Source organism: Camelina sativa, chromosome 6, assembly GCF_000633955.1.
Source record: "Camelina sativa cultivar DH55 chromosome 6, Cs, whole genome shotgun sequence".
In the NCBI taxonomy this organism is placed as follows: Eukaryota; Viridiplantae; Streptophyta; class Magnoliopsida; order Brassicales; family Brassicaceae; genus Camelina; species Camelina sativa.
The window spans coordinates 18,946,547-18,972,671 of record NC_025690.1 but is presented as its reverse complement, the minus strand read 5'-3'; the positions used below and the strand labels follow the sequence as shown (position 1 = coordinate 18,972,671).

General features: G+C 35.2%; 6 protein-coding genes and 2 pseudogenes across 7 annotated transcripts; 5 read left to right on the top strand and 3 right to left on the bottom strand.

The window, feature by feature from the left end:
• On the top strand, positions 673-1,410 carry LOC104699238 (glutathione S-transferase T3-like). The gene has a single exon (XM_010414571.1). The coding sequence runs from the start codon at positions 673-675 to the stop codon at positions 1,408-1,410; it is 738 nt and encodes a 245-aa protein (XP_010412873.1).
• LOC109133411 (CLAVATA3/ESR (CLE)-related protein 42-like) lies at positions 3,633-4,293 on the bottom strand. The gene has a single exon (XM_019246501.1). It carries the CDS (start codon positions 4,058-4,060, stop codon positions 3,791-3,793), a length of 270 nt encoding a protein of 89 aa, XP_019102046.1. The 5' UTR covers positions 4,061-4,293; the 3' UTR covers positions 3,633-3,790.
• Positions 6,547-9,754, top strand: LOC104792249. Its single transcript, XM_010518359.2, has 6 exons — positions 6,547-7,750; positions 7,850-7,965; positions 8,061-8,603; positions 8,675-8,957; positions 9,044-9,234; positions 9,315-9,754. The coding sequence occupies exons 1-6, from the start codon at positions 7,013-7,015 to the stop codon at positions 9,436-9,438; spliced, it is 1,995 nt and encodes a 664-aa protein (XP_010516661.1). The 5' UTR covers positions 6,547-7,012; the 3' UTR covers positions 9,439-9,754.
• Positions 9,809-11,103, bottom strand: LOC104792248. Its single transcript, XM_010518358.2, has one exon. It carries the CDS (start codon positions 10,923-10,925, stop codon positions 10,053-10,055), a length of 873 nt encoding a protein of 290 aa, XP_010516660.1. The 5' UTR covers positions 10,926-11,103; the 3' UTR covers positions 9,809-10,052.
• LOC104792246 (transcription factor GTE1) lies at positions 11,948-14,357 on the top strand. Of its 2 annotated transcripts, none has more exons than XM_010518354.2 (9): positions 11,948-12,050; positions 12,401-12,529; positions 12,605-12,817; positions 12,967-13,044; positions 13,176-13,391; positions 13,469-13,567; positions 13,674-13,732; positions 13,828-13,978; positions 14,070-14,357. In XM_010518354.2, the coding sequence occupies exons 3-9, from the start codon at positions 12,788-12,790 to the stop codon at positions 14,265-14,267; spliced, it is 831 nt and encodes a 276-aa protein (XP_010516656.1). In that variant the 5' UTR covers positions 11,948-12,050; positions 12,401-12,529; positions 12,605-12,787; the 3' UTR covers positions 14,268-14,357. The 2 variants fall into 2 exon arrangements, with proteins under 2 accessions (XP_010516656.1, XP_010516655.1); XM_010518353.2 differs by having other exon boundaries at positions 11,977-12,092.
• LOC104792247 (CTP synthase-like) lies at positions 14,425-14,881 on the bottom strand. The gene is made up of 3 exons (XM_019246917.1): positions 14,834-14,881; positions 14,630-14,747; positions 14,425-14,541 (listed from the first exon to the last, which is right to left on the bottom strand). Exons 1-3 carry the CDS (start codon positions 14,876-14,878, stop codon positions 14,447-14,449), a joined length of 258 nt encoding a protein of 85 aa, XP_019102462.1. The 5' UTR covers positions 14,879-14,881; the 3' UTR covers positions 14,425-14,446.
• On the top strand, positions 15,206-17,823 carry LOC104699237 (annotated as a pseudogene).
• LOC104699235 overlaps positions 24,598-26,125 on the top strand; it is a 3,762-nt pseudogene continuing 2,234 nt past the window's right edge.

Here is a 26,125-nt window from a genome sequence, read left to right as displayed (position 1 = left end):
TGTTTACCGATTGATAAGTGATCTTTTGTTTTGTTTAGACATTATTGTCATAAAACAAAGTATATTGTTCTTGTTCGATTTTGGTTGTAGTATGCTTCATTCCTTCTGTTTGCATGATAAGTTAGTGTTGTTCCTTTAGTATATTGTCCTTGTTTGATATTCATTGTAATTTGCGGTTTTGTGGTATGTCTCTCTTTTGTTTTGAGGTTAAATGGGCAAAAAGGATGTCGATGGATTGATGAGTATAGAGTGTGTGTCGTCGGCCATGAAGGAAGGTAATTATCATCCTCTTCGTTCTTCATTTATTTGATGTTAGTTAAAGTATGAGAGTGAGTCATTTATGTTAAAGCTTTTGTTTGTTGGTTGTGATAAATGTGTTTACTACTTGTTAGTGTAGGTATTAGTCTAGTCAGTCATTGATGTTATTGTTTGAAGTATTGTGTTAGTTGGTTGTGGAGATTTTTAATGTGTGGTTGTTGTAGTTTAGGTAAAGACTTAATTAGTTGTAAAGTAAAAAAACATAAACCTTATAAATTCATAGTCTTCCTCTTCATAGTAAAAAAAACACCAAAACAATTACACCCTTGTAAACCTTATAAACTCTTTAACCAAAACACCAAAACATCATAACTCTTTCACCAAAACTCTTTCAACCAACAAACACAATACGATATGGATTCCGACGACTACATGAATCCATATCATCCCACCTCTAGCTATTTGAATCTGTTACAAAGCCAACTTGAAACACAAAACCTCCAAGGCAATCCTTCTCTAAGTCCATGTGATGAAACTCCATCTGAACCTGCATCACCGCAAGAAAACCGCAAAACAAGGCATGCATGGATACCAATTGATGATATCATGCTTGTCTCTGCTTGGCTCAACACGAGCAAGGATCCGGTGACTTCGAATCAACAAAGACTTGATGCCTTTTGGGGAAGGATTGCGGATTACCTTGCAAAGTGTCCAAATGTTGCAGGTCGGCCAAAGAGGGAGGCAAGTCATTGTAAGCAGAGGTGGGGGAGGATAAATGACTTGGTGTGCAAGTTCGTTGGTTGTTATGAGACTGCGACAAGAGAGAAGAGTAGTGGACAGAATGAAGATGATGTGATGAAGTTGGCACACCAAATATACTTTGATGATCAAGGATATCGGTTTACCTTGGAGCATGCTTGGAGAGACTTAAGGTACGATCAAAAGTGGTGTGCATCCACATCTACTAAAGGCAATGGAGTGAAGAGGGGAAGGGTGTGTGTTGATGGGTCTGAACAGGATGCACATCCGGTTAATGATATTGATGGATCACATCCCCGTCCTCAAGGTGTAAAGGCTGCAAAGGGGCTTCGTATGGATCACCCGCGGATCTGGAAAGCCCACAATCGTTTTAGAGGCGGTGGCTTCGTATGACCTCAGGATCTGGCATGCTTTCTTTGGACTACCAGGTACATTAAACAATATCAATATTCTTGACCGATCTCCAGTCTTTGATGATATTTTGCATGGTCGAGCTCCTAAAGTTAAATACAGTGTCAACGGACATGAGTATAAATTGGTTTACTATCTGACGGATGGTATTTCTCCAAAATGGTCTACTTTTATCCAATCTATTCCACTGCCACAAACTCCAAAAGCCTCTTTATTTGCGAGACAACAAGAAGCGGTACGTAAAGATGTGGAGCGTGCTTTTGGAGTTTTGCGGCTCGATTTGCCATAGTCAAAAACCCGGCTCTTATTTGGGATAAGGTAAAATTTGGGAAAATAATGAGAGCGTGTATCATACTGCACAATATGATAGTAGAGGACGAACGAGATGGGTACAATCTGTTTGATGAAACTGAATTCGCACAAATAGAGTCAAGTAGAGCTTCAGAAGTTGACTACACGCTTCCAACACCTAGACCTTCATGTGTCGCTACTATGCTCAAGAATCGAAAGGATGTTCGTGATCGAGAAAAACAACAACGCTTGCAAGATGATTTGGTTGAGAATATTTGGACAAAATTTGGAGGAAATCATTATTAAAATTATGTATTAATGTTTTTATTATGTAATATGTATTAATGTTTTTATTATGTTTTGTATGTTTGAAAATTAATTAAAATGCTATATTTTCTAATTTTAAAAAATCTTTAATGTTTACACATTTATACCACTTCTATTCTATTTAAAATTTTAAATTTTAAAAAACAATATTTTCAAAAATAAGATATCCAAAATTAGAACCTACCAATGGAAAAACAAATTTTATCTAAGAGATCATGGGTTTTTATATTCGAATCAATACACAATTAATTCATAAAAAATTTAACAACCCCTTATAAGAGACAGCCCATGATTATGGTCTAAGGTCCTCATTAATAAGAAAAAGTATAATACTCTTGTGGAGTACTCTAGTCATCATCATCATCAGTCATCACTACCTATTCTTTGACACAACATCAATGCAGGTCGCTATGCATGTGCCAGTATATGTTGGGGGACCTCTTGAATTGAAGTCACCATGCAAGTACTAGCTATAATTAATACCCGAACAGTTTAATTTGTATGGATCCCTACTGCATGGTTCGTGGCGCTATTTAATGTGACACAACTATACTATACTAGAAGAATTTACAATAAGTACGTACGTTGACACGTTGTCTAGCTATATCTGTTCTTTTTTTTTACCATCACATAATCGAACGAACCGGCGGCTGGGAATTATGTACGTGTATTCTTGCGAGTTTCTGCTCTTCTTTTATCTTTAAACTAGCTCGATTATATCGTTGTATTCTTACCTAGTTTCGAATTTGGAAGTGTATGTTCTTTGTAAACGATGATGTAAAATTCACGTCTTTTCTTTCATTTTGCTGTAGTTTGGAAAAATGAAAACATTATGTAGCTTGGTTGATTCCCACGCTGGAAGAGGAGTCGAACTCTTAATGCCTTGGTTTACGGGTGCGACTAATTAGCCACCTGATTATATGGCTCTTGGAAGGTGATCTATAGCTTAATATTTATTTACTGTCATTTATATGCCCTATATACTTTTTTCGTGTAACAAGTGTCGAATGGCTAGAATACCAATATAAGAACAGTAACGACTGAACAAGTCTATATTGAAGTTATGTGTTTTCAGGTTGCCATCTTTGCATGGGAGATTAGAATTGCTTCAGGAATATAGAACATAGTGGATATGTTCAAAGAAAACATGCTAAAAATGGAAATGATTCATCATCAAACCCTTGACTACGTATTTATTAACATATGCGTGCGTTTTTAGATGTGTATTTGTTTTTTTTGTTTATCTAATAACCCGGGGACCCCCATGGCCTTGGCCCTTCGACGTATTTTCGTCTAAAATTGTTTCTCATTGCTATTTTTTGCACTATATATATATATATATATATATATATTTATGGTTCTTCGCTAAATTATACATAATATACATATTAAAAATATATATATATAAGAGAAAGTAACGTAATTGCTAGATTCACGTAAATCTTTAATTGTCAGTCAAACATTAGTATCTGATTTAGCGGTACCGTGTTTTATACAATACAAAGTAGCGTGTCATCAACTCCAAATAAATCGAAAACCTTTGTAAGAAATAAATATGTCTAATTATTTTTTCCATTTAACTCCAAATAAATAAAATATATTCTGCCAATTTCAAACTTTGAATCAACAAACAACATAATTAGTCGTTTATTTTTTTGAACGTGCAGCCTCAGAAGCAAAGAGATATACTATAATACTAGGCAAAACATTCATACAACAAGCTCTATGTATTAAAATATATATTCTACCTATTGGAGATGGGATTTGGACCACTTGGGACTCCATGTTCACGGGCATCGAACATCTTCCCCTTCCGCCATGTCTTCATCGGTCGCCGAACTCTAAACCTCTCCCTTTTTCTTCCTTCCGGCGAAGTCACTGCCACATAACTGACGTCTCCAACGTTGGAGCCAATCCGGTGAGTTTGATCATCAATGGTTCTTTGATGGGTCTGGAGGATTAGAGAAAGGAAGAAGAAGAGAGCAAGTAAAATGATGATGTGAGGAGATCTCATCACATGTTATACCAATATAAGATAAGAAGCTTTGATGTCAAAAAAAAAAAAAAGATAAGAAGCTTATAAATATTATAATACAACTTAAAGCGGTACAACAAAAAAGGTTGATGTCACTTGAGGGTTATACTAGAACTGGGGAGCTCGTGAAAGATCAAGAGAAGAGTTTTGATTTTTCTGTAAACTTTAGCTAATAGAGTTATAGAGAGAAAGAGATTGTGGAGGCAGTGTTTCTTTTTGTTTTTGTGTATTAATGCGTGGAAAGTGTTTATAAGCTATGTAAAGAAAGAAAATAAAAGAAAAAGCGAAGATGGTACGATTTTTTTTTTTTTAACTTTGTCTGTGGTGTGAACTTTGAGGATTGATGGAGACTGTCAAATCAAAGGGGTTAATATATGACTCCAAAGTTTATTATATAAACACTCAATATTACACTTATTGAAAATATATATAATTACACTACTACAATTAAAAAAAAAAAATTGTTGTAAATCTGTGATGGATTTTTAGCTTAACTTAAAGCTGCCGACGACAAATCTCATCAATTGATTTGGTTGGAGGTGTCGGAGACAAACACAAGCCGACGAACACTATTTTTTCTTCATCTTATACCAAAATTCTAGTTACCCAAAAGAAAAGGAAAAGCGTGAAGAAAAGGAGAAAGAGAAATACTAAATTACGGAAAATTAGCCACACAAAAGACAAAGAGTCTCTTCCATGACAAGATTTAACGATGTCATGTTCCTATTTTAAACATTTTTCATAACACTGGTCAGAAGATTTTTTTTTGTTTTTTTGGTCTTCCCGGTTGCTCCTAAATTAGGTACCAATCAATTACAAAAAGATAGAAGGAGAGGAGAGATTGGAATATAAACTAGACTAATAAAAAGTTTTGAATCTTACTAATATTGGTTCAGAATGTATTACCACAAAATTCAACGGTGATAGAGTAATGCCTTCTCAGTTCTCTCATGCCGATCTCATCAATCTTACTATTAACACAATAACTTCTACTAACATTATCAAGAGTTTTGGTAAAGACTTTTTTTTTTATATCCAGTCAAACAAGCATTTGCAAATGGTATGATATAGGACTACAACATACAATTTTTTTACGCAACAAGTAGTTTCATCTATAGTTAGTAGTTGTAATAGATGTCCACATATAAAATATTGTGGATGAGGTTTCTGCTAATGAATAAGTTGAAAACATCCCTAATATTCATATTCATGGATATCTTCTGGCTCTCTAGAACATGTATTTAGTAATCTGCCTCCAGCGACAAATCCACTTTCGGGAAAGGTCTATTATAACCAGCAAACAATATAAGAACGTCACCCATTTTGCATTCACCATCAATAGTTTGGGAAAACGATTTCCAGCCAATCATTTAAAACTCTACATATATAGTTATATACAATATCCCTATATATACTAATTGTTCGTTTAATTAATTGGTTTGGTTTGACTCACCTCACTCATGTCACTCATTATTAAGAAAACCAAGAAGATTGTTGATCGCAAGTCGCAACCATGTTTTACGGCACTTCAATGTTTCATTCAAACGAACTCAACTGATTTTTTTTTGGTTTTGATATAAGAATATTAAAGAAAGGCAGTAGAATCAAAAAGAAGTGCTAGAGAGTTATGATTTATGAAGTAGATCATAACTCATAGGAAACGAATCTTATATCTTTAGAATATATATGAATTTTTATCTATACCACTTTGGTACTTATAAACTCTTTTTTAGTTATTTAAAACATATGTACAATTACTTATTAATTTTCTTATATAATATTCCTACATTTAAAACACTAGACATCGTCGTCTACACTTTATATAGTACACAACTTCAGTATGTAATTTTTAAGTTAGGAACAAAATCTTGAAGATAAATCAAACTAACTAATTCCACCTAAGTAAGAGAGTAGTTGATCCAAATGTAATTCCAGTTCAACTGATATTTTGTTGTACATATAGAAATCTAAATGACTTCTCATGCTCTATAAATAACTTCTCTAGTTATTAAATATATTTCAAATTTAAAATAAAAAACATTTAAAATCTAAAATTAACCCACTTTAAGTAAAAATAAACCAAACACAAAATTGTAATGATTTTTATTTTCTTTTCAAAACCAAAAACAGTTGAAACCAATATCTTTTTCCCCTTCAATTATCAAACCAATACATGAAAAAAAAAAAACAGACTAACCACAAGTTTAATGGTAGACACACCAAAAAAAAAAAAAACTTTTAAAGATAATTAGAAAACTAATAAGTGTGAATTAAAAGTCCCTACTTGCCAACGGCTAATTCAACCCAACGGCTCCTTTGGAGTCTCCGCTTTTGGACCCTCCACCTCAACGCTTTCATTTTCATTAATTAATCATCTAATTAGGAGAAATAACTACTAACCAATAAAGTTAAATGATCTTTAATACTGCATTCCATCGCTAAAGAACTTCACAAAACAACTTGTAGAAGCTTCCTCGAGACCTCAACATATACTTTGTCTTCGTCCGAATCTGTCTTCCCCTGTTTTTTACACTCTGTTTTTTTTTTATTCTCTCTCTCCGACACGTTTCCAAGTTTAGAGGATAGACTCAGAACAATTCTATGACTCACATTTTTTTCTTTTACTTTTCGTCGCTATGTCTAAATATTTTATTTTGGTATCAATGTTAAGTGCTATGTCTAAATATAGATATAACAAAACATACTGTTTCACTTGAATTAACTGTTTCTTCATCGTTACGATTCTAACACACCACTTTGGTTGCTCTGTTTTTAGCTAAAACAAAACCAACTTTTTTGTTCTTTTCCCTTTCAAAAGAGAAAGGTTTTGATTTCTATTTCATTACCTTGGATCGATCTTTTTCTCTAAGATCCAAATCAGAGATGGGTCTTTGTGTTTGCAATCGTTGACAGATAAGTCAATTGGCTTTAATGGCCTCGTTACGACCTAGCTTCGGATGTGTCCTTAGAGATCGCAACCAACGGCACAGCGAAGACGATTTCGTTTTCAAGAAGAATCTGAAAGCTCTAGTGAAAACTGCTCCTCCGGAGATCTCCGACGAGGGTTCCCAGAACAGAGTCAATTCTTTGATCGGGAACAAGCGGAAAAAGAACAACAACTGTCGTCTTGGATCGCCGGAGAAACCACGTTCGAGGAAAGGGAATAACTTTACAGACAGTCCTGGAGGTGCTTCTTCTCTTGTGCAGATATGGGAGGCAAGGCTGAACCGATCTAATGGTCGATCAACAGAGAGCACCAGCTCAGAAGCGAGCGTTCAAGAAATCCACATTCCGGATCCACCCATCGACGGCGACTCTGAGTCGGAGAACGAGTCGAAGAGTCCTGGTCAGACGTTGGAGATTGAATCTGGGACTCCGAATAGTACGGTTTCTGATTCCGGTGAGAGCAAATGGGGCCGTGTCGGTGAAATGGTACGGAGATTGAGTAACGAACAGAAGCGAACTCCCCGAGATAATGTCGGTGCCGTCGAAACGCCGAAGACGACGGAGCAAAGAAGTTTTCCGGTGGTTACTTGTTCGCCACGAATCCGAGGACGGCAAGCGTTGTCAGACTTGCTTGTGCATATGGTACGAGAACGCCACCGCGAATTGGAATCGCTTCTTGGACGCAACGCGGTTTCTAGGTTTTCTCAGCGCGGTCGCCTCCAGGTACGTACTTTGCATCACTTATACAAAACAGCTCACAACCTTTTTAAGGTTTCACTGTAAAAAAGGTGAAGTCTTGTTTTTTGTTTTTGTTTTGGACAGTCAATGTTGCGGCTAAGGAGTCTCAAACGCGGTCTAGCGATTCAAGATCGTCATCGCGGTAGCACGAAAGGTGATTTGTATCGAGTCCAACCTTGTTCTAAAATTCTTCATCTAAGGTATGCCGTATGCATTAGCGTTGACTTCGAGCTTGGCTACGCCACTAGTTCATGAACTTGATTTTCTCATCTCCTCAGTCTTAAAATTGCAACAGAGAAAAATTCCGGGAAAATGCAGCAAACGCCTCCTCTGAAGCCGAACGAATGAAGTGTCAACAACAATCCATCGTAGAAACAGAGAGATTGCGATCAAGAGAAATCAGTGTTATCCCAGATACTCCTTCCACAGAGCGTTCAAGCCCTCAAAACCGCAACACAGAGGAAGCAATCTTACGCAAGAACGAAACTGAAGTTTTGAAAAGAAATTCTAATAGCACTAGCCCTATGATCACAAGCGTAACTGATTATCAAGAACCGCAGATACTAGGCAACGAGGTAACAGACAAGGTTGAAAGCGGTAAGCATGGAACTCAAGAAGAGACACCGTTCCTTGAGAGACAAGAAACCTCGTTCCAAAACAGATGGGAAGAGCAAGAAGAGTATGAGGATGAGCAGTCTTATTACGGAGACATGAGCAATGACTGGTTTACAGAAATATCTCGGCCTCGGACTTATTGGGAAGATCTGAGGAAATCTCGGTATCTGGAAGTGATGAACACTAGATCTGACAAAGACGATATATGTAGACTTCTCGAGAGGTAAACCAAAGTCAAAAACCCTTCTTTATTACTTTCTAGAAAGATCTTAATATTGGTTATGGTTCAAACAGAGGAACTGTTTCGGGTTTCCTCCAGAGCGGATTACAAGAGAAGATCGATAAGCTTATAATGTCCCGTGTTCAGACACATCCAGCTCAGCGGATTGAAGAAGCTGATAAAGAAGAAGAGAAAGATGAAGACAGAGATGACTTAAGCCAATCGTCGTCGCAGATATTTGCACCGTCTCCGGCAGGATCATGGAGTTCTCAGGACATAGGAGTTACTCCAACACCTATTCACACCTATGCACAATCTTCAGCGCCTTCAACACCTATGCACAATCTTCATTCCAATGTGAGCCTCTCTTTTCTTGTTGAAATGTCGCTATCAGCTGTTTTGATGAGGCTGGCATTTACATTTCATTTAAAAAAATGTTTCAGGAGATGGAGATTATAAGCGAATTGAGATCAAGCATTTTACAGCTCCAACAAGAAATGTCTGAGTTACGAGACTCTGTCAAAACGTGTTTGGACGTAAACGCCGGACTTCAAAAGTCAGTTCACCTTGAAAATCCCCTGAAACGCAAATGCTGCGTTTGTAACGAAACCCAAATTGAAACACTTCTATACAGGTAACCCTATATATTACTTTGCTTTGGTGGTGACTCCAAAAAACGTTATTAAATATATCTATTCCGTTTGATTTCTGCAGATGCGGGCACATGTGTACATGCATGAGATGCGCAAACGAACTAAAATACAATGGCGGGAAATGTCCAATTTGTTGTGCCATGATTCTAGACGTCGTTCGCGTTTTCGTTGATTCAAGAACCTGAAAATTACTAAAACCAAACGGTGCAACACGATAACGATACATACCTATGATACGTTTTTTCTTCTTCTAACTCATCTGTTTGCTTTCACGTTTGACCGGAGCGCGTTTGCGTTTTGGATCTACGTCCGAGATTCATATATATATGTTTTTTTATATGTGAATTACTAACCAAACTCTTTTTTTTTGTTGTTGGCGTTGAAGTTTTCATCTTGTAAAGATAATATCTACATATACCTCCTTTCACTTTCCTAGCATCAAGTTGGAACAGGATTTGTAGAATGTACGAGGTTTTAGTACTTGGCGTTTATTTTATATTTTGTGTAATGTACCAATCTTAAAATAATGAAGGAAAAAATTTGGTACTTTTCACATTCGTAAAAAAAGGAGCATTATGAAGAAAAAAAACAGAGGAAATCAAAGCAGAGCATATTTTTCAAATGCTCAATGTCTTTCATCGATTTTGTAACGTAGAGGAGCCTCGAATCTAAAAAGAAGATGAACATGAATACATGATCTCACCACTGATATATACAGACCGAGCATTCGTAGATACGAATGTATATTATTGTAATGTCTTAATTAGTGAGAGCTGAGAAATATTCTTTTGGTGTGTTTTCACGCGTTCTGTGCCGCTAAGAACGTATTGAAGTCATCTCTAGCTTTCAACAGTCTTGGGGTTATACAAGATCGTGGCGAAGCCGGGCAAGAATCCGAATTTATGGTCGAGAATCTGACACGGCGTTGTGGTGATGTCTCTGCCGAACCACCTAGCTGTCTTCCCGACAGAGAACTGCTCTTCTTTAGGACACTTCTCAAAGCAAGACTTCCTGTTTCCTTGTCAAAGAAGAAACCCGAACTCACAGGTTCTTGCACATCTCCACCGCCACATCTTATCATCTCCACCGGTAGATCAAAATACAATCGACCGCTTTCGCGGGCTAGAGCTGTCGCTGAAGCCCATGAGCCACACTCGAATTTCTCGAGGGAAGCGCTTAGGGAGACTGCAGTTGAATCTGAGAATGATGAAGGTTTGATCATTTTCTTCTTCATTGAATCCTCGCTTTTTGGTGATCTCACAGGTTTTTTCCCAAACCCAGGGAGGGATAAACAGAAGGCATTGCACTTGAATTCTTCTTCTTCTTGGTAGAAGTTTTTCTCGGGATACCTAGTTTTTCTTAGAGAAAGCATGGATTCTTGGTGGCTAAACTTCTTCCGTTGTTTCATCATCGGTTGGGGAAGAACAGGAAGCGGCACCGCGTTGTCTCTTGGCGGAGACATGGCCAGAGGCAAGACCATTCTGAAGCTTTCTTCGTTCACCGATGGGCGGGAGACCATCATCTGATTCTGCGGAGCCGCCTTCTTCACCAAGAAGTTAATGTTAGGGTTAGGGTTTTGGTCTCCTGAATAAACGTTGAAACCCTGCCACTCGTCGTTGCTCCATTTGTGGGCTAAACTATCTTCTAACACGATCAATGCTGGAGGAGACATAACAATTATACTCAGAAATCCCAGACAGTATAATACTATGAAGATGATGAAAGTAAAATGTGAGTTATATATATATTTTTTTTGGTAGACAAATGTGAGTTATATTTTTTAAGGTTGGGTTAGAATTCTACGAAAAAATATATTTATAGATGTAAAAATGGGGAGTACATAAGTGGAAAGCACGTCTATGGCGGCGTGGAGAAGTAGTGACGAACATGTTGCGATGTTAATACAGAGGCGGTCTGAAGAAGAAGGAACAGGATAATATTTGAATATACTAAATCCGTGTCTCCACATGTTTGACCAAAATAAGCTACTTAATCAGTGTTAGGTACGCGTGGATAATCAAAATGAATTGAGAATCTTGACAAGATTTAATGTAAAAAGATTTGAGAGTTAATAAGATAAGATTATTTTGTTGTTGGATGGTTAGGCTCCATACTGCATTTGGAACAATGTGTCTTCAGAATTTTATGTTGGTCAATAAAAAATTGCTAAAAGTATTTTAATCGAGTGTTTTTAATTGTAGTAACATGAATGGCATGGCCAATGCCAAGAGGACCAAAAAAAATGCATGAGAATTGTAGGAAAACGTATTTTAGGTATTAAATTATAAAAGTATTTTTTTATACACCCAATGTAGCGAGGTGTAGCATTTGCAACTTCCTTGTTAATTTTTTTTTTCTTTTATATAAAATTTATAGGCAATTTAACTGACGATTTTGGAAAATATTTTATGGGTTTTAAGAAAGTATTATAGTTAAAAATGCAAAAAAGTAAGATAATTATTTTTATATGACGTTTCAGATGATTTTTTTTTTCTTTCTTTCTATAGAGGAAAATGAAAATACTAAAAAGTCAATTTTACATTTTTTTTTAAAAAGAGGAAGATGCAACAAACCCGATATTTTAGCTGGTAATAAAACCGCGTAATTGTCTGTAATGTTAGTTGATTGTAATAATAGTTTATTAATGGGCCGAACAGAGAAGCCCATATTGATACAAAGAGTTTTCGAAAAAAGCCTATTCGTTGTAAACCCTAAACCGGAGCAACGCGTTCTCTTCCGTCTTCTTCTTCTTCCTCCGACCTGCGTCTGTCTTTCTGAATCCTTCGAAAAAGCTCTCGTGAGTCACTACTACTCTTCTCTAATGTCTGTACATGTCAAGGTACATAAGTTTATTTTTACTTCCCGGTTAAGTTGCAGCCTCTGTTTGGATTCAATCCCAGACTTTGTTTATTACATTTTGGCTTATTCCGTCTCATAATCTAGCACTTCTGTTGTGAAGTCACCTTCTTTTGAGGTTTTGGGTTATCATAAAGTCTTCAACTTTGTTCAATTTGAACACTTTTAAGTAGTTAGAACTGGTATACAGACTCAATTACCAGTTTGAGTTTATTGTAGAAAGATGCAGTTTGTTTTAAGGCATGGAGCTGTGTTGAAGCTTTTTCTTGATTAGTTTGTGTCACTGTTTAGGAGGAACCTGTGCTTGTGCAAAACTGTGATGTCGAGAATTCGGAGCTTGTTGTTTTCAATGGAAATGGGGTCAGTGAGCTTGAGGATTTTGGGACTTGCATAGATGATATTACTGAAAGAGTGAATCAGGTAAAATGAATTGCTTTTCACTTGACGCCATGACTCTCTTAGTGTCGAGTCTCTTACTGCTATATGTGATGGCAGCTTGAGCAAAAAGTTGTGGAAGTTGAACACTTTTACTCTACCAAAGATGGAGCAGCTCAAACTAATACTTCTAAGAGTAACTCAGGAGGGAAAAAGATTGCGATTTCTCAACCAAATATCTCGAAATGTAACTCGGCTGGTAAAGATAAAACAAAGGGAAAACATGTTTCCAGCCCTGAACTTATGCGTCAATTTGCTACAATGTTTCGTCAGGTAAGCAAGAAAAACTTATCACTTTTTCTTCTGATGATACGAAGCTTAGGATTTTGATTTACTTCGTTTGATGCTTCCTTAGTTTGCCAAGCAAAGATTTTTGCTCAGTGTTTGCTGCATTTGAACGTTTCCGTCTTCTAATACCTTAGATTACTCAAAATAAATGGGCATGGCCGTTCATGGAGCCTGTTGATGTTAAAGGACTTGGACTCCATGATTATTACAAGGTAAAGATTACAAACTTTGCTATTTTACTCTGTAGGCCAAATTAAATGTATGGTGAAATCAACTGTTTTCGATAAATGTTGAAATGATTTTTTTGATATATGTCGATAGCTTGTGTTCATTTACTTATCAGGTTATAGAGAAGCCAATGGACTTGGGAACGATCAAAAAGAAAATGGAGGGTTCAGATTATAGCAATGTCCGGGAGATATATGCTGATGTTAGGCTAGTTTTCAAGAATGCGATGAAGTATAACGAAGCAAAAGAAGATGTCTATGTGATGGCTCAATCTCTGTTGCAGAAATTCGAGGAGAAATGGATTCACATAATGCCTAAACTTGTAGAAGAGGTAAACCAAATGTTCAGTTTCCAATTAATCACCCTTTTTATAATAGTGTGTTAGAAGAATTGCTTTGGTATGAACAGGAAAAGAAACAAGCAGACGAAGAAGCTGAGGAGCATGCAAATAAACAGCTTACTCTGGAGGCTGCACAAGCGGAAATGGCTAGGGATTTAAGCAATGAAGTAAGCAAAATACTTTGAAAAACCTTTTTCTACTTGTTGCTCTGTTTCAGGCCATTGATTATATAGTAGCTCCGGTTTGATGAGTTTTCTTTGTACATATCTTTAGCTATATGAGATCGATCTTGAGCTGGAGAGACTCCGGGAATCAGTAGTTCAGAGATGCAGGTTAATAGCCTCCTCTGTTAAATCATTTTACCCTTAATGAACGGTCTTATTGAAGGGTCCTTAACAGAGTTTTCGTTTGGATTTGAAATGAACAGGAAACTGTCCACTCAAGAAAAGAAGGGACTATCTGCAGCACTAGGTCGACTCTCTCCCGAGGATCTGTCGAAAGCGTTGAAAATGGTTTCAGAGAGCAACCCGAGTTTTCCGGCTGGAGCACCAGAAGTTGAGCTTGACATTGATGTTCAGGTAAACACCAAAATCGTGTTCTTATTTCTTTGTGGTTTTGGCATTAGAAATTTCAGGTTTTTTAACGGTTTTCTCTCTGTTTTTCGAATAGACGGATGTTACCTTGTGGAGATTGAAGGTGTTTGTGCAAGAAGCATTGAAAGCAGCAGCTAACAAGAGCTCTGGAGGAACAAACGCTCAAACCAATAACAACAATACTGGAGAGATCAACAAAAACAATGCGAAAAGACGGAGAGAGATCTCTGATGCAATCAACAAAGCTTCAATTAAAAGAGCTAAGAAGGCTTAAATCAATATCATATCTGTGTTTATCCATCCCTAAGGAACAGAATGAGTTTGTTGTAACACCAATATAAATATAAATTAGGGACTTTCCAGAGTTCAAACGTTCATTTCAATGTAAAATATAATGAATGTTAAAAAAAAAAAATGTGAGTGTGGAAAAACATTCTGACGAAATGCCTTATTCTATTGAGTAACATGGATCAGGCAGAAGTTATCAGGCCCTACACTGTATGATAATTGGCTAAGTGCTTCAGTGAAAGGCCTGGACTCATTATCTCCTGCAAAAACACAAAAAAAATCTCTGATTTTATATACAGAAGAAGCAAACAAAAAAAAAAATCCAAATTCCATGTGTTAAAATGTTACCTATAGTTCCACCTAATTCAATGATGCAAACATCAGGAGGACCTTCTTTTCCATCAACAGGAATCATTGCAACTCTCTCAACCCATTCTCGAATTGTATCAGTGATGTGAGGAACAATCTAAAAATCCATTACCAACCAAAAACTTATAACTCAAAGTTTATGATGATGAGAGAGTAGAAATGTTGAAACTATCTTTCATTTACCTGAACAGTCTCTCCTAAATAATCTCCTTTCCTCTCTTTATCCATCACATACTGTGACAACAACAAAAGTACTTTAGTTATGAACTTGTTGCAGATAAATCCAAAGATAAACATAATGTAATTAGTTACCTGCTGAATCTTCCCGTAAGTGATGTTGTTATCTTGAAATAATAAAAACTGGTTTTAGATTGAGTGTTCCGTAAGGATCTAGAAATAATAAAAACTGGTTTTAGATTGAGTGTTCCGTAAGCAAACATTACATATACATTTTGAACTCAATGAAAGAAAGATACCAATTTTGATAAAAGTAACGCGAAGACCACAGGACTGAAGAAGAACACCAACACTGCTTGCAGTAATTCCTTTTCCTAATCCACTCACAACACCTCCAGTTACAAGCACGTACTTCATCTTCGACGTTTATATCCTGGAACAAAACGTCGAAGATGTGATGGATAAAGAGAGGAAAGGAGATTATTTAGGAGAGACTGTTCAGGTAAATGAAAGATAGTTTCAACATTTCTACTCTCTCATCATCATAAACTTTGAGTTATATGTTTTTGGTTGGTAATGGATTTTTAGATTGTTCCTCACATCACTGATACAATTCGAGAATGGGTTGAGAGAGTTGCAATGATTCCTGTTGATGGAAAAGAAGGTCCTCCTGATGTTTGCATCATTGAATTAGGTGGAACTATAGGTAACATTTTAACACATGGAATTTGGATTTTTTTTTGTTTGCTTCTTCTGTATATAAAAACAGAGATTTTTTTTGTGTTTTTGCAGGAGATAATGAGTCCAGGCCTTTCACTGAAGAACTTAGCCAATTATCATACAGTGTAGGGCCTGATAACTTCTGCCTGATCCATGTTACTCTTGTGCCTGTGCTCAGTGTTGTTGGTGAACAGGTATGTATATACATTTTCCAGAAGTAATATGTCTTTGAAAAACTTCATTTGTTTTGAATCTTTTATTTCAGAAAACAAAACCAACACAGCACAGCATTAGAGATATACGAAGCTTGAGACTGACACCTAATATCATAGCTTGTCGGAGCACAAAGGTTTTAACGTAACTTGTTCATCTTGGTGTCTATCTTCTTGTTTCTATTATACAAACTCCAACATTGTTTTACTGTTAGGTACTTGAAGAGAATGTAAAAGCAAAGCTATCTCGGTTTTGCTATCTTCCGGTATGATGCATCTTGTTTTAGTTTTCCTTGTTGTCTTGTACTCCTGGTTACTCAAAACTCTCGGTTAATCAGCTTGAAAACTTGTTTTCAGATTCAGAATATCTTCTCACTCTATGATGTTCACAACATCTGGCACATTCCTTCGATGCTGAATGTACGATTTTTCAACTACTGTGATGCATGATATTCGAAAGTTATCACAAAACTCATTAGATGCAACACTTCTCGTTGTCCCCATGAAACAGGATCAGAAGGCTCATGAAGCAATCTCAAAAGTCCTGAACCTTTCTGGTATTGCTAAAGAACCTTCTTTAGGCAAATGGGCTTCAATGGTAGACATTAGTGACAATTTAAATGTACCGGTGGGTCTCAACTGCCAAAGATTTGAATAGTTTCTGTATTTCAAAACTCGATGTCTCTTTCTTGAAACCCAAGTAAATGTTTTACAGGTGAGAATCGCTATCGTGGGGAAATATACAGATCTCTCAGATGCCTATCTCTCTGTCTTGAAGGTAAACTTATTCATCACTTTCTCTCATGGCACATCACTCTTAAGGTTTGGTTTAATGACCCTGCTCATTGGTTAATTAGGCCCTCTTCCATGCTTCTGTGGCTATCCAGAAAAAGCTTGTAGTTGATTTGGTTCCATCTTGTGATCTCGAAAAGACCACCAAGAAAGAGGTAAACAAGTGTGGTTAATCACGTTCATGCTAATATGCCTCTTAATGAATACTCTAAAACAGAATTTGTATCTCTTTTGGGCAGGATTCACGCGCATATGAGGCTGCTTGGAAGTTACTGAAGGTTTGTTATTTGTTTTTTTTTTTGGCAATCTTTGAGAAGCCTGATGATTCAAAACATAGCATAATTTGCTTCTTCAGGACGCAGATGGAGTTCTTCTCCCTGGAGGGTTTGGTGATAGGGGAATGGAGGGGATGATTCTTGCAGCAACATACTCCCGAGAAAACAATATCCCTTTCCTTGGTATCTGTCTTGGGATGCAGATCGCTGTCATCGAGTTTGCACGCTCACTTCTCTGCTTGCCTGATGCAAATAGCACAGAGTTTGAACCTGAAACCAAACTCCATGCATCATATTCATGCCTGAGGGCTCCACGACTCATATGGGAGGCACAATGCGGTTAGGCTCGAGAAGAGCCTATTTTCATGTCAAGGACAGTAAATCCGCAAGACTGTAAGAAACCATCAAACTTGATCCAATTCAATTCTCCCAATGCTACATTTTACTACTTTATGTAAACTGCTTTTTACAGATATGGGAACAAAGAGTTTATCGATGAGAGGCATCGCCATAGATACGAGGTATGGTTTCTTGCAAGCCTGAATACACATTTTAGTTTCTGAAAGCTTGGCCATTTCTTGATACAAGTAACTGGTTTCTTGCAGGTGAATCCTGATATGGTTGCAAGCCTCGAGAAAGCGGGTCTCTCTTTCGCTGCAAAAGATGAAACTGGGGAGCGCATGGAGATAGTAGAAGTTCCAAGCCACCCTTTTTTCATAGGAGCTCAATTCCATCCTGAGTACAAATCGAGACCCGGGAAAGTATCTCCTCTGTTCTTAGGTCAGAGTTCTTGTCATTGTTTCAAATCCAAAACTTTTTTTTATATATCAATATGCTCAGAAAATTTGAATCAAATTACAATTCTTTGTATCCAGGACTAATAGCAGCATCCTGTGGTGAGCTAGAAACAGTCCTGAATCCAGTTTCTATTCACCAAGACAACCAAACTATGGTACTTGGAAAAGAAGCAAGGCTTGGTCCAAAAAACTGGTTTTAGTAATGAAACCAACAATAGAGCTCAGAAACATCTTATCCAATGTAAGACATAATAATAGACGTCAGTGACTGATTTGTTCCATCTTTATGGGTTTGTTATTTATTATATTTTCTCTTTATCTTGGATTTTATCTGTCCAGCTGCAATAAAGCTCAACTGTCGGAGACCTATATATATGTATTTTTTTCCTGGAAGAATAGAGAAACATCTTTAAATGAAGCCATTGGCTTTTGATGTCAAATAAGTTAATAAATTTACTCCAATGTTGCAGAAAAGTATAAATATTATAATATACTAGAATTTGTAGATTTTAATTTTAAATATTTTTTATCAGTAAAAATTGTTGAGCTCAAATATAATCATTCTAACTTTTAATTATAAATCTATATAAATATTAAACTTACTTTACTCAGTGATATACAACATATATATTTTTGAAGATAATATTTATTTGTTATAATGGTTATATCTATTTGCGATTTTACGTGGGATTTTAGTTAAAATTTTTATCAATAAGAACCACTGAACATAAATATAATTTGAAGATTAAAAGATAAATCTATATAAATGCCGTACTTATTTTACTAATCTATATATATCATATATTGTCTATTGTCGCAATAATTTTGTCGACAATCATCTTACCTTTTATCTTTAAAGAGTTCTTCCATACTCATATCTCATGAAAACATAATTTTAAAAGTTCTAACGTCAATGTCGATCGTTGACCTTATTATAGAGACCATTTAAACATATCAATATTTTAGATTAAATGCAAATATACAAAGTTTTGAACAGTTTTAGTGTTATGTCGCTACAATAAGGTTGTCCAAATGCATCATCTTCCATAATATAATTTCCGACTAAATCAAAAATGCTTAAATGATGAAACATTTAAACCCTACAATAAATATCTATTCACTAATCCAAATTACATATTTTTCTAAAATCTCATATGTTAATTTTGTGATGCAACCCTATCTTCGTCTTCTCAAAAAAAGAAACATAGTGTACTTTAAATATGTTGTTTTTACCAATGTTTTGGGTTAAAAACATTTGATAATATATATATATATATATACATCTATGTTATATTTGTTATATATATTTTATATTATGTTATAAAACTGTAGCTCAAGTTGATAATATAGCTTATGAGATATGCTACATAAATCACATGCCACTTTTTGTAACGGCTTACATATCATTTTTTCTATATTTTCTCACATTAATTTTGTTTTTTTAGATAGATTATATTTCAAAATTCTTTTTCATAGTTGTCCCAAAAAAAAAGTGCGCCATTTACATTATCTTTTTTTTAGATCAAAAATTAAAAGTTAAGTTAAGTTAAGTAATTAATTTTTTTCTGTGATATAAGTAAAATTTAATAAGATATCTTGATGGTATATGTTTTTTAGAAACTAATATTTTACTTCAATTTTCTTTCATGTTTAGATTTTTATAAATACAATTACATAACTTGTTTTTTTACTCCACCATGCATTAAAATCTTACTAACATTCTAAAACTCATTAACCCATTATAAATTTTGGAATATAATCATTTTTTTGGTTATAATTTTAATAATAACATTATTACTAAAACAAATTTATAGTATTATTTTTACTATTTTAAAATTTTCATTTATTTTACTTAATTCATTTTAGATAGTTATTAATTTTATTATTTACTAGAAATATTATATTATTTACTAGAAATATTATATTATTTTTATACTATTTTAAAATTTATTTAAATTTAGTTAATTCGTTATTTTTTTTATTATTATTAATTATAAGTAATAAATATGCAATGAATGGATATTAAAAATAATATTTTTATACAAAAAAAATTGATTAGGTGGATGTTGATACGGAGGAGGGAGAAGTGAGCAAAGTTAACTTTATATATATAGATTATATATTTTAAAAACATTTACTCATATATTTTAGGCCTGGGACTTCGGTTATTTCGGTGAATTCGGTTCGGTTATTTCGGTTTTTCTGTTTTTTTGAGTTTTGAAAATCTTACCGAATTGAACTGAAATATATTTCGGTTCGGTTATTTCGGTTTCTCGGTTAATTTGGTTTTAAAATTTCAAAACCGAAATTAACCAAAATTTGATTAAAAACATGAAAAAATCGGATTTTTCGGTTATTTAGAGATAATTTCGGGTTTTTCGGTTTTATTTCAAATATTTTGGTTTTTTCGGTTTCGGTTATTTTGGTTATTTTAGGGTAAATTCGGTTATTTTAGGGTAAATTTCGGTTTTATTAGTTTTTTTCCTAAAAAAAATTTAAAAAAATTAAAAAAAAAAGTTAAAAAAAAAAACGGTTAACCGAAAACCGAACCAAAATATTTTGGTTTTTTTGAAAAAAAAAAAATTGTACCGATCAGTTCAGCCGCCATAACCGAAACCGAACCGAACACCAAAAATATCGGTTCGGTTCGGTTCGGTTCGGTTTAAAATCCCAGGGCTAATATATTTAGTGTACTGCGTGTAACTACAATTAATATCGTCTTTTCTCTCTTTCCCTCTCTCCCTCGTCATTGATGTCTCATTACGTCTACACTTGTGTTCATATTTTCGTGTTCTGGTATGTGTCAAATCTTTGTTTTTTAGTGTTCCGACAATAGTCCGTGATTTAACCGTTTTTTCGGCTTATTGACGGTTTTTATCGATGTTTTACGACTGTTGTCGCTGTCGTTGATTTACATATGGTGATTGATTTGTTAGATATATTCGATTTGATAGCTGAGTTATAATATTTCTCGGAAGATAAAATGTTGCATAGATTCATATGACGGCTGATTTATATTGCTTCGCGGCGGAGTTATAATACTTCACGGAAGATGAAAGGTGGCGTAGATTCATATGACGTCTGATTTATATTGCTTTGCGGTTGAGTTATAATGTTGTCATGGAAGATGAAACGTTGCGTAGATTCATATGACGACTGATTTATATTGCTTCGCTGCTGAGTTATAATAATTCATGGAAGATAAAAGGTTGCGTAGATTCATATGACGGCTGATTTATATTGCTTCGCGGCTGAGTTATAATACTTCATGAAAGACGAAAGATTGTGTAAATTCATATGACAGCTGATTTATATTGCTTCGCGGCTGAGTTATAATACTTCACAGAAGACGAAAGGTTGCGTAAATTGATATGACGACTGATTTATATTGTTTTGCGGCTAAATTATAATACTTCACGGAAGAAAAAAGGTTGTGTAGATTCACATGACGCCTGATTTATATTATTTCGCAGCTGAGGTATAATACTTCACGAAAGATGAAAGATAGCATAGATTCATATGACAGTTGATTTATATTACTTTGCCGCTGAGTTATAATACTTCACAAAAGATGAAAGGTTGCGTAGATTCATAAGATGGTTGACTTATATTGCTTTGCAGCTGAGTTATAATACTTCACGGAAGACGAAATGTTGTGTAAATTCATATGACGGCTGATTTATATTGCTTGCGACTGACTTATTAAAAGAAAAAAAACTGAACTTTAACAAACGATTTATATTGCTTCTCGGCTAAGTTATTACAAGAAAGAAACTGAAAGTAAACAAATGTATTACAACAATACTACATCGACAACTTTTTCGCATCTATCTGCACAACTCTACACCCTCTATCGTCGGTATTAAATACATATTTGTGTTTTTTACCCAATTATCGAAAACAATAATTACTGGAACCGGATCCATCACATAATCAGAGCATGAAGAAAGAAAATGAAGAATAATGAGGAAGACGATAACAAATTGTATGTTCAAAAATTAAGTTATGGATATCTCTGTTGATGTGAAGAACAAGGTAAAAAACATGTAAATCTTTTTTGAACAAGGTGAAGAACAAGGTAAAAAACATGTAAATCCTTTTTGAACAAGGTGAAGAACAATACAACTAGAAAAAATAGTTTCATATTTCTTTTGGTGATGATGACATGGAATGATTCATTCGACGTCATTTTTTTAATGATGAAGTGGCAAGAAAGCCACCAAGCGAACATGTAAATCAACCTAATGAAACCAGCCACCAAACAAAACTATAAGTCAATCGCAACATAAATATTATTACAGTAATTAAAAAACAAAAAACATGACTGCCAAATTCAGCCGTTTAATGACGTAACTTAGCCGTATCGCTTCATAAGTCGGCCGTAATTGCATGTTATTCTGGTAACTGATCTTTTGCTACTAACTCGGCACCCGAATCAAAAAAACTTGAACTCGAATCAAAGTACCGCAACTGAACCAAAGAATAAAATTAGCTTAATTGAGACGTGTCAAAGTATTAACTCAGTCAATTTTTTGACAAATCAACCATCAAGTAGAAACTCGGCCAAAATTATTGTTGGGTTACATTCTTAACTCAACCATTTTCTCTTTAACTCAGACATGTTTCATTTAGTCTCGAGCACAATGGTACTAGTTGGATTTTCTACCGCACAAATAAACCGAACATAATCTTACCAAAACCCGCCGAGAAATCAAACCAGCTAGACCTAAATTTACCAAAGATTATAATTTTAATTAAATACAAATAATATATATACAAAAGTTGATCTATTCCAGAATAATATTCCAAAATCTAAAAAACTTGAACCCGAATCAAAGTACCACAACTGAACCAAAAAATCAAATTAGCTCAATTGAACCGAAGCAAACCGAACCGAAAAATCAAATGTCATACAAAATCTACGGAAGAGGGACAAAAGAGGAGAAAGAAGAGAATAAGGTCACAAAAATGTAAATAACATAGAAGTGGAGGGTCTATGTCGTACCTTTGACTTAAAAATTAAAATGAATTGTACGTACGAGTTTTTTAAGTTTTTGGCGGTTATTTGTGCTCCATCTTCCTCGTCCTCTTCCCACAGTCTCGCTTCTATCTTCTTATTTTGTCTATCTCTGTCTAAATACGCTAAAAAAAAAATCCAATTTTTATAGTATGTTAATAATAATACTGAGCTCATTATATTTGAATATGTTATGCGATAAATCAGGGTGATTTAATTTTAAAGACACTTAGCGCACAAGTTTCGTAGGTGAACTTATATAGTCTTAGTACCTTTTATTAACAACTTATTTTCGATAATTTAAGTCATCTATGTATTTTTTAATGGTAAATTTATTTTTATCTGGTAATTAATCGGTTAGCTTTTGTTCTGGATTGCTTCTCCTTTACTCATTACTACTTTACTACAATACTAGTTTACTAATAGGTCAATTAATTTTCCAAATTCCGGGTATTTTATTTTTCTTTTACTTGCCTAAGCTATTTTATGGTCACAGACTCACAGTTTGGGATAAGAGATTTTGACCTGTCCTTTTGATTGGTATGATATCTTCAGATTTTATTCTTATTATTATAAATATGTTTTTAACCATTTGCTGACCACTTTAATTGGATTTAGGGTTAGGGTTGTCTGATCCTCTGGGGTACCTCATTTTTGTCTTCTCGGTTCTTATTAGGGTCCCCTTGGTTTTGTGGAATGAAGTGATGGGTTTCAATTCGATGGAACCTTTCAGTGTTGCTCAGATCCAAGAGGTAAGCTTTTGATGTTCTTTATATGTTTTCGATGATGATTCATCGAAAAAATCGCATAGTTCTAAGAATGATTCTTCGATTCATCGTGTAGTTCGAAGGATGATTTATCAATCAATCGTGTAGTTCTAAGGATGATTCTTCGAATAATCCCATAGTTCTAAAGATCTCATCGATTAATTGCGAGTAGTTATGAGGATGATTTATTGTTGAATCATGTATATAGTATTGTCATTTTGGTATAGTTATTGCTACAGATCTTACTCTATATTGACATACTTGATTTGACAATATTGAGACTGTAAAGTAGGTTTTGCATTATGACTTTTGCCTTAAATGTTGCACTCTGTTACTTATCTGATTTACTAATGTTGATTCATGAGTCATGGTTTCCCGTGCACCATTTTGCTTTCATGTGCTTTTGCTATTTAGATTTTTGATATCAGAGTGTAGCCTCGTCCTAGCATCTTAATTTTCTCTTGATGTTTTTCAAGCATACTAATTTCACCATCACCATTTTGCTTTTATTTACTTTTGCTATTTGGATTTATTGGAAATCCGACTCTGAGGGTTTTTGATATCAGAGTGTAGCCTCGTCCTAGCATCTTAATTTTCTCTTGATGTTTTTCTCAAGCATACTAATTTCACCATCACCATTTTGCTTTCATTTACTTTTGCTATTTTTATTTATTGAAAATCCAACTTTCAGGTTTTTCAATATCAGAGTGTAGCCTCCTCCTAACATCTTAATTTTCACTTGATGTTTTTCTCAAGCATACTAATTTCACCATCACCATTTTGCTTTCATTTACTTTTGCTATTTGGATTTATTGGAAATCCGACTCTAAGGTTTTTTGATATCAGAATGTAGCGTCCTCCTAGCATCTTAATTTTCTCTTGATGTTTTTCTCAAGCATATTAATGTCACCATCACTATATTTGAATTTAGTATTGGAATCCAACTGTGAGGTTTTTCGTTATCAAAGTGTAGTCTCCTCCATCTTAATTTTCTCTTGATTTTTTTCTCAAGCATACTAATGTCCTTTTTTTTTTTTCAGGACAAGGACACTAATGTAGACCCTCCTACTAGTCCCCGTCATCGGAAGGTAAGGCCAAAGTGATTCTCGGAGCTGAGCGTAAACTTTACTTTGCACCAATCCAATGTAGTCCATAAAGGCTTACAAATACCTATTTTTGACATAATGTAGGTTCTTGCTAGATGGGATCCATCTAAAGCTAAGAGGCCAAACATTGATGAAGCTATTACATTCCACCCTTCATCAGAGGTATTACTAATTGTTCTCCATCTTGTGTTTCAGAGGTTATGTTGATGTTTTGTTTTTTCCATATTTTTTTATTCTGAATTTTGGTTATTAGGAGTTTGAAGATACAATTGCTTACATTGAAAGCATACGTCACTTAGCCGAACCGTATGGTATTTGTCGAATCGTACCACCTCTGAAATGGTGTCCTCCTTGTCGGCTTATGGAGAGAAATTTATGGGAGGAGACAAAGTTCCCAACCCGTATTCAGATTGTGGATCTGCTTCAGAACAGAGAGGCCATGAAGAAGAAGGAGAAACCTAAGGGAAGAAAACGTAAACGAGGAAGAAAGCCGAGTGTGGCTTTACCCAAGAAAATACATGGCTCTGTCTCTAGCTCTGTTTCCTCTCCCGAGAAGACCGAAGAAGAGAAATTTGGTTTCAACTCTGGTTCAGATTTCACTCTTAAGGAGTTTGAGAAATATGATCGATCTTTCAAGAAATCATACTTCGAAAGAAAAGACAATGCTGCAGATACCGAATGGGCCCCATCTGTTAACGAAATCGAAGGAGAGTACTGGAGGATCATTGAGCAACCAACAGATGAAGTCGAGGTACATTTTACATTCCCCTTGACTGGCTGGCTACATATTTTTGGTTTTTGATTCATGATTCTAAAAATAAGTAGACCATATCATAAAAAATAGGAAAAATGAGATTTTAATAGATTCTTCCCTATATAAGAGATTTTGTGGGTTTCTTAAAAGATTTCTGTGACTTGAAAAAAAAAAAATTGAGCCCAAAACAATAACTAAAAATGAAAATGTTATAAGCGTTTCTTAAAATATAACTAAAAAACCAGATAGCTAGTTGTTTATGTAAACAGCTTTGTCATTAGATGTCCTGTCACCTGTGGTTGGCAGGTCTACTATGGGGCAGACTTGGAGAGACGGGTGCTTGGAAGTGGATTTTACAAAGGAGTCAACATGTTGACTGGAGATACTGAAGTGGATCAATACATATATTCTGGTTGGAACTTGAATAACTTACCTCGTCTTCCTGGCTCTTTATTGTCGTATGAGCCTTGTGATATCTCAGGTGTTGTCGTGCCATGGCTCTATGTTGGCATGTGTTTCTCGACGTTTTGTTGGGTAAGATCACACTCTCACAGATCTCTAATCATTTATTTTATTTTTGGTTTTCTCAGTTTCACCAAAAATGTTTGTTATTTTTTTATTCTCGTAACAGCATGTCGAGGACCATCACCTATATTCAGTGAACTATAATCACTTTGGCTCCCCAAAAGTATGGTATGGAGTTCCAGGAAGCCATGCAACTGCGCTGGAGCAGGCGATGAGAAGACATCTACCAGATCTGTTTAAGGAGCAACCTGATCTACTTCATGGACTTGTTACTCAGTTCTCTCCTTCCATCTTGAAAGCTGAGGAAGTTCCGGTTTACCGAGCGGTTCAGCA

What these genes read in the sequence shown, in the direction of transcription:
- LOC104699238 (XM_010414571.1), top strand. Translation starts at nt 673, where the DNA reads ATGGATTCCGACGACTACATGAATCCATATCATCCCACCTCTAGCTAT.
- LOC109133411 (XM_019246501.1), bottom strand. Translation starts at nt 4,060, where the DNA reads ATGAGATCTCCTCACATCATCATTTTACTTGCTCTCTTCTTCTTCCTT.
- LOC104792249 (XM_010518359.2), top strand. Translation starts at nt 7,013, where the DNA reads ATGGCCTCGTTACGACCTAGCTTCGGATGTGTCCTTAGAGATCGCAAC. An exon ending in ATATGTAGACTTCTCGAGAG is followed by an intron (nt 8,604 to 8,674) that starts GTAAACCAAAGT and finishes TGGTTCAAACAG; the next exon opens with AGGAACTGTTTCGGGTTTCC. An exon ending in ATTGAAACACTTCTATACAG is followed by an intron (nt 9,235 to 9,314) that starts GTAACCCTATAT and finishes TGATTTCTGCAG; the next exon opens with ATGCGGGCACATGTGTACAT.
- LOC104792248 (XM_010518358.2), bottom strand. Translation starts at nt 10,925, where the DNA reads ATGTCTCCTCCAGCATTGATCGTGTTAGAAGATAGTTTAGCCCACAAA.
- LOC104792246 (XM_010518353.2), top strand. An exon ending in TTACTGAAAGAGTGAATCAG is followed by an intron (nt 12,530 to 12,604) that starts GTAAAATGAATT and finishes ATGTGATGGCAG; the next exon opens with CTTGAGCAAAAAGTTGTGGA. An exon ending in TGCCTAAACTTGTAGAAGAG is followed by an intron (nt 13,392 to 13,468) that starts GTAAACCAAATG and finishes TGGTATGAACAG; the next exon opens with GAAAAGAAACAAGCAGACGA.
- LOC104792247 (XM_019246917.1), bottom strand. Translation starts at nt 14,878, where the DNA reads ATGGATAAAGAGAGGAAAGGAGATTATTTAGGAGAGACTGTTCAG. An exon ending in ATTTAGGAGAGACTGTTCAG is followed by an intron (nt 14,748 to 14,833) that starts GTAAATGAAAGA and finishes ATGGATTTTTAG; the next exon opens with ATTGTTCCTCACATCACTGA. An exon ending in TGAATTAGGTGGAACTATAG is followed by an intron (nt 14,542 to 14,629) that starts GTAACATTTTAA and finishes GTGTTTTTGCAG; the next exon opens with GAGATAATGAGTCCAGGCCT.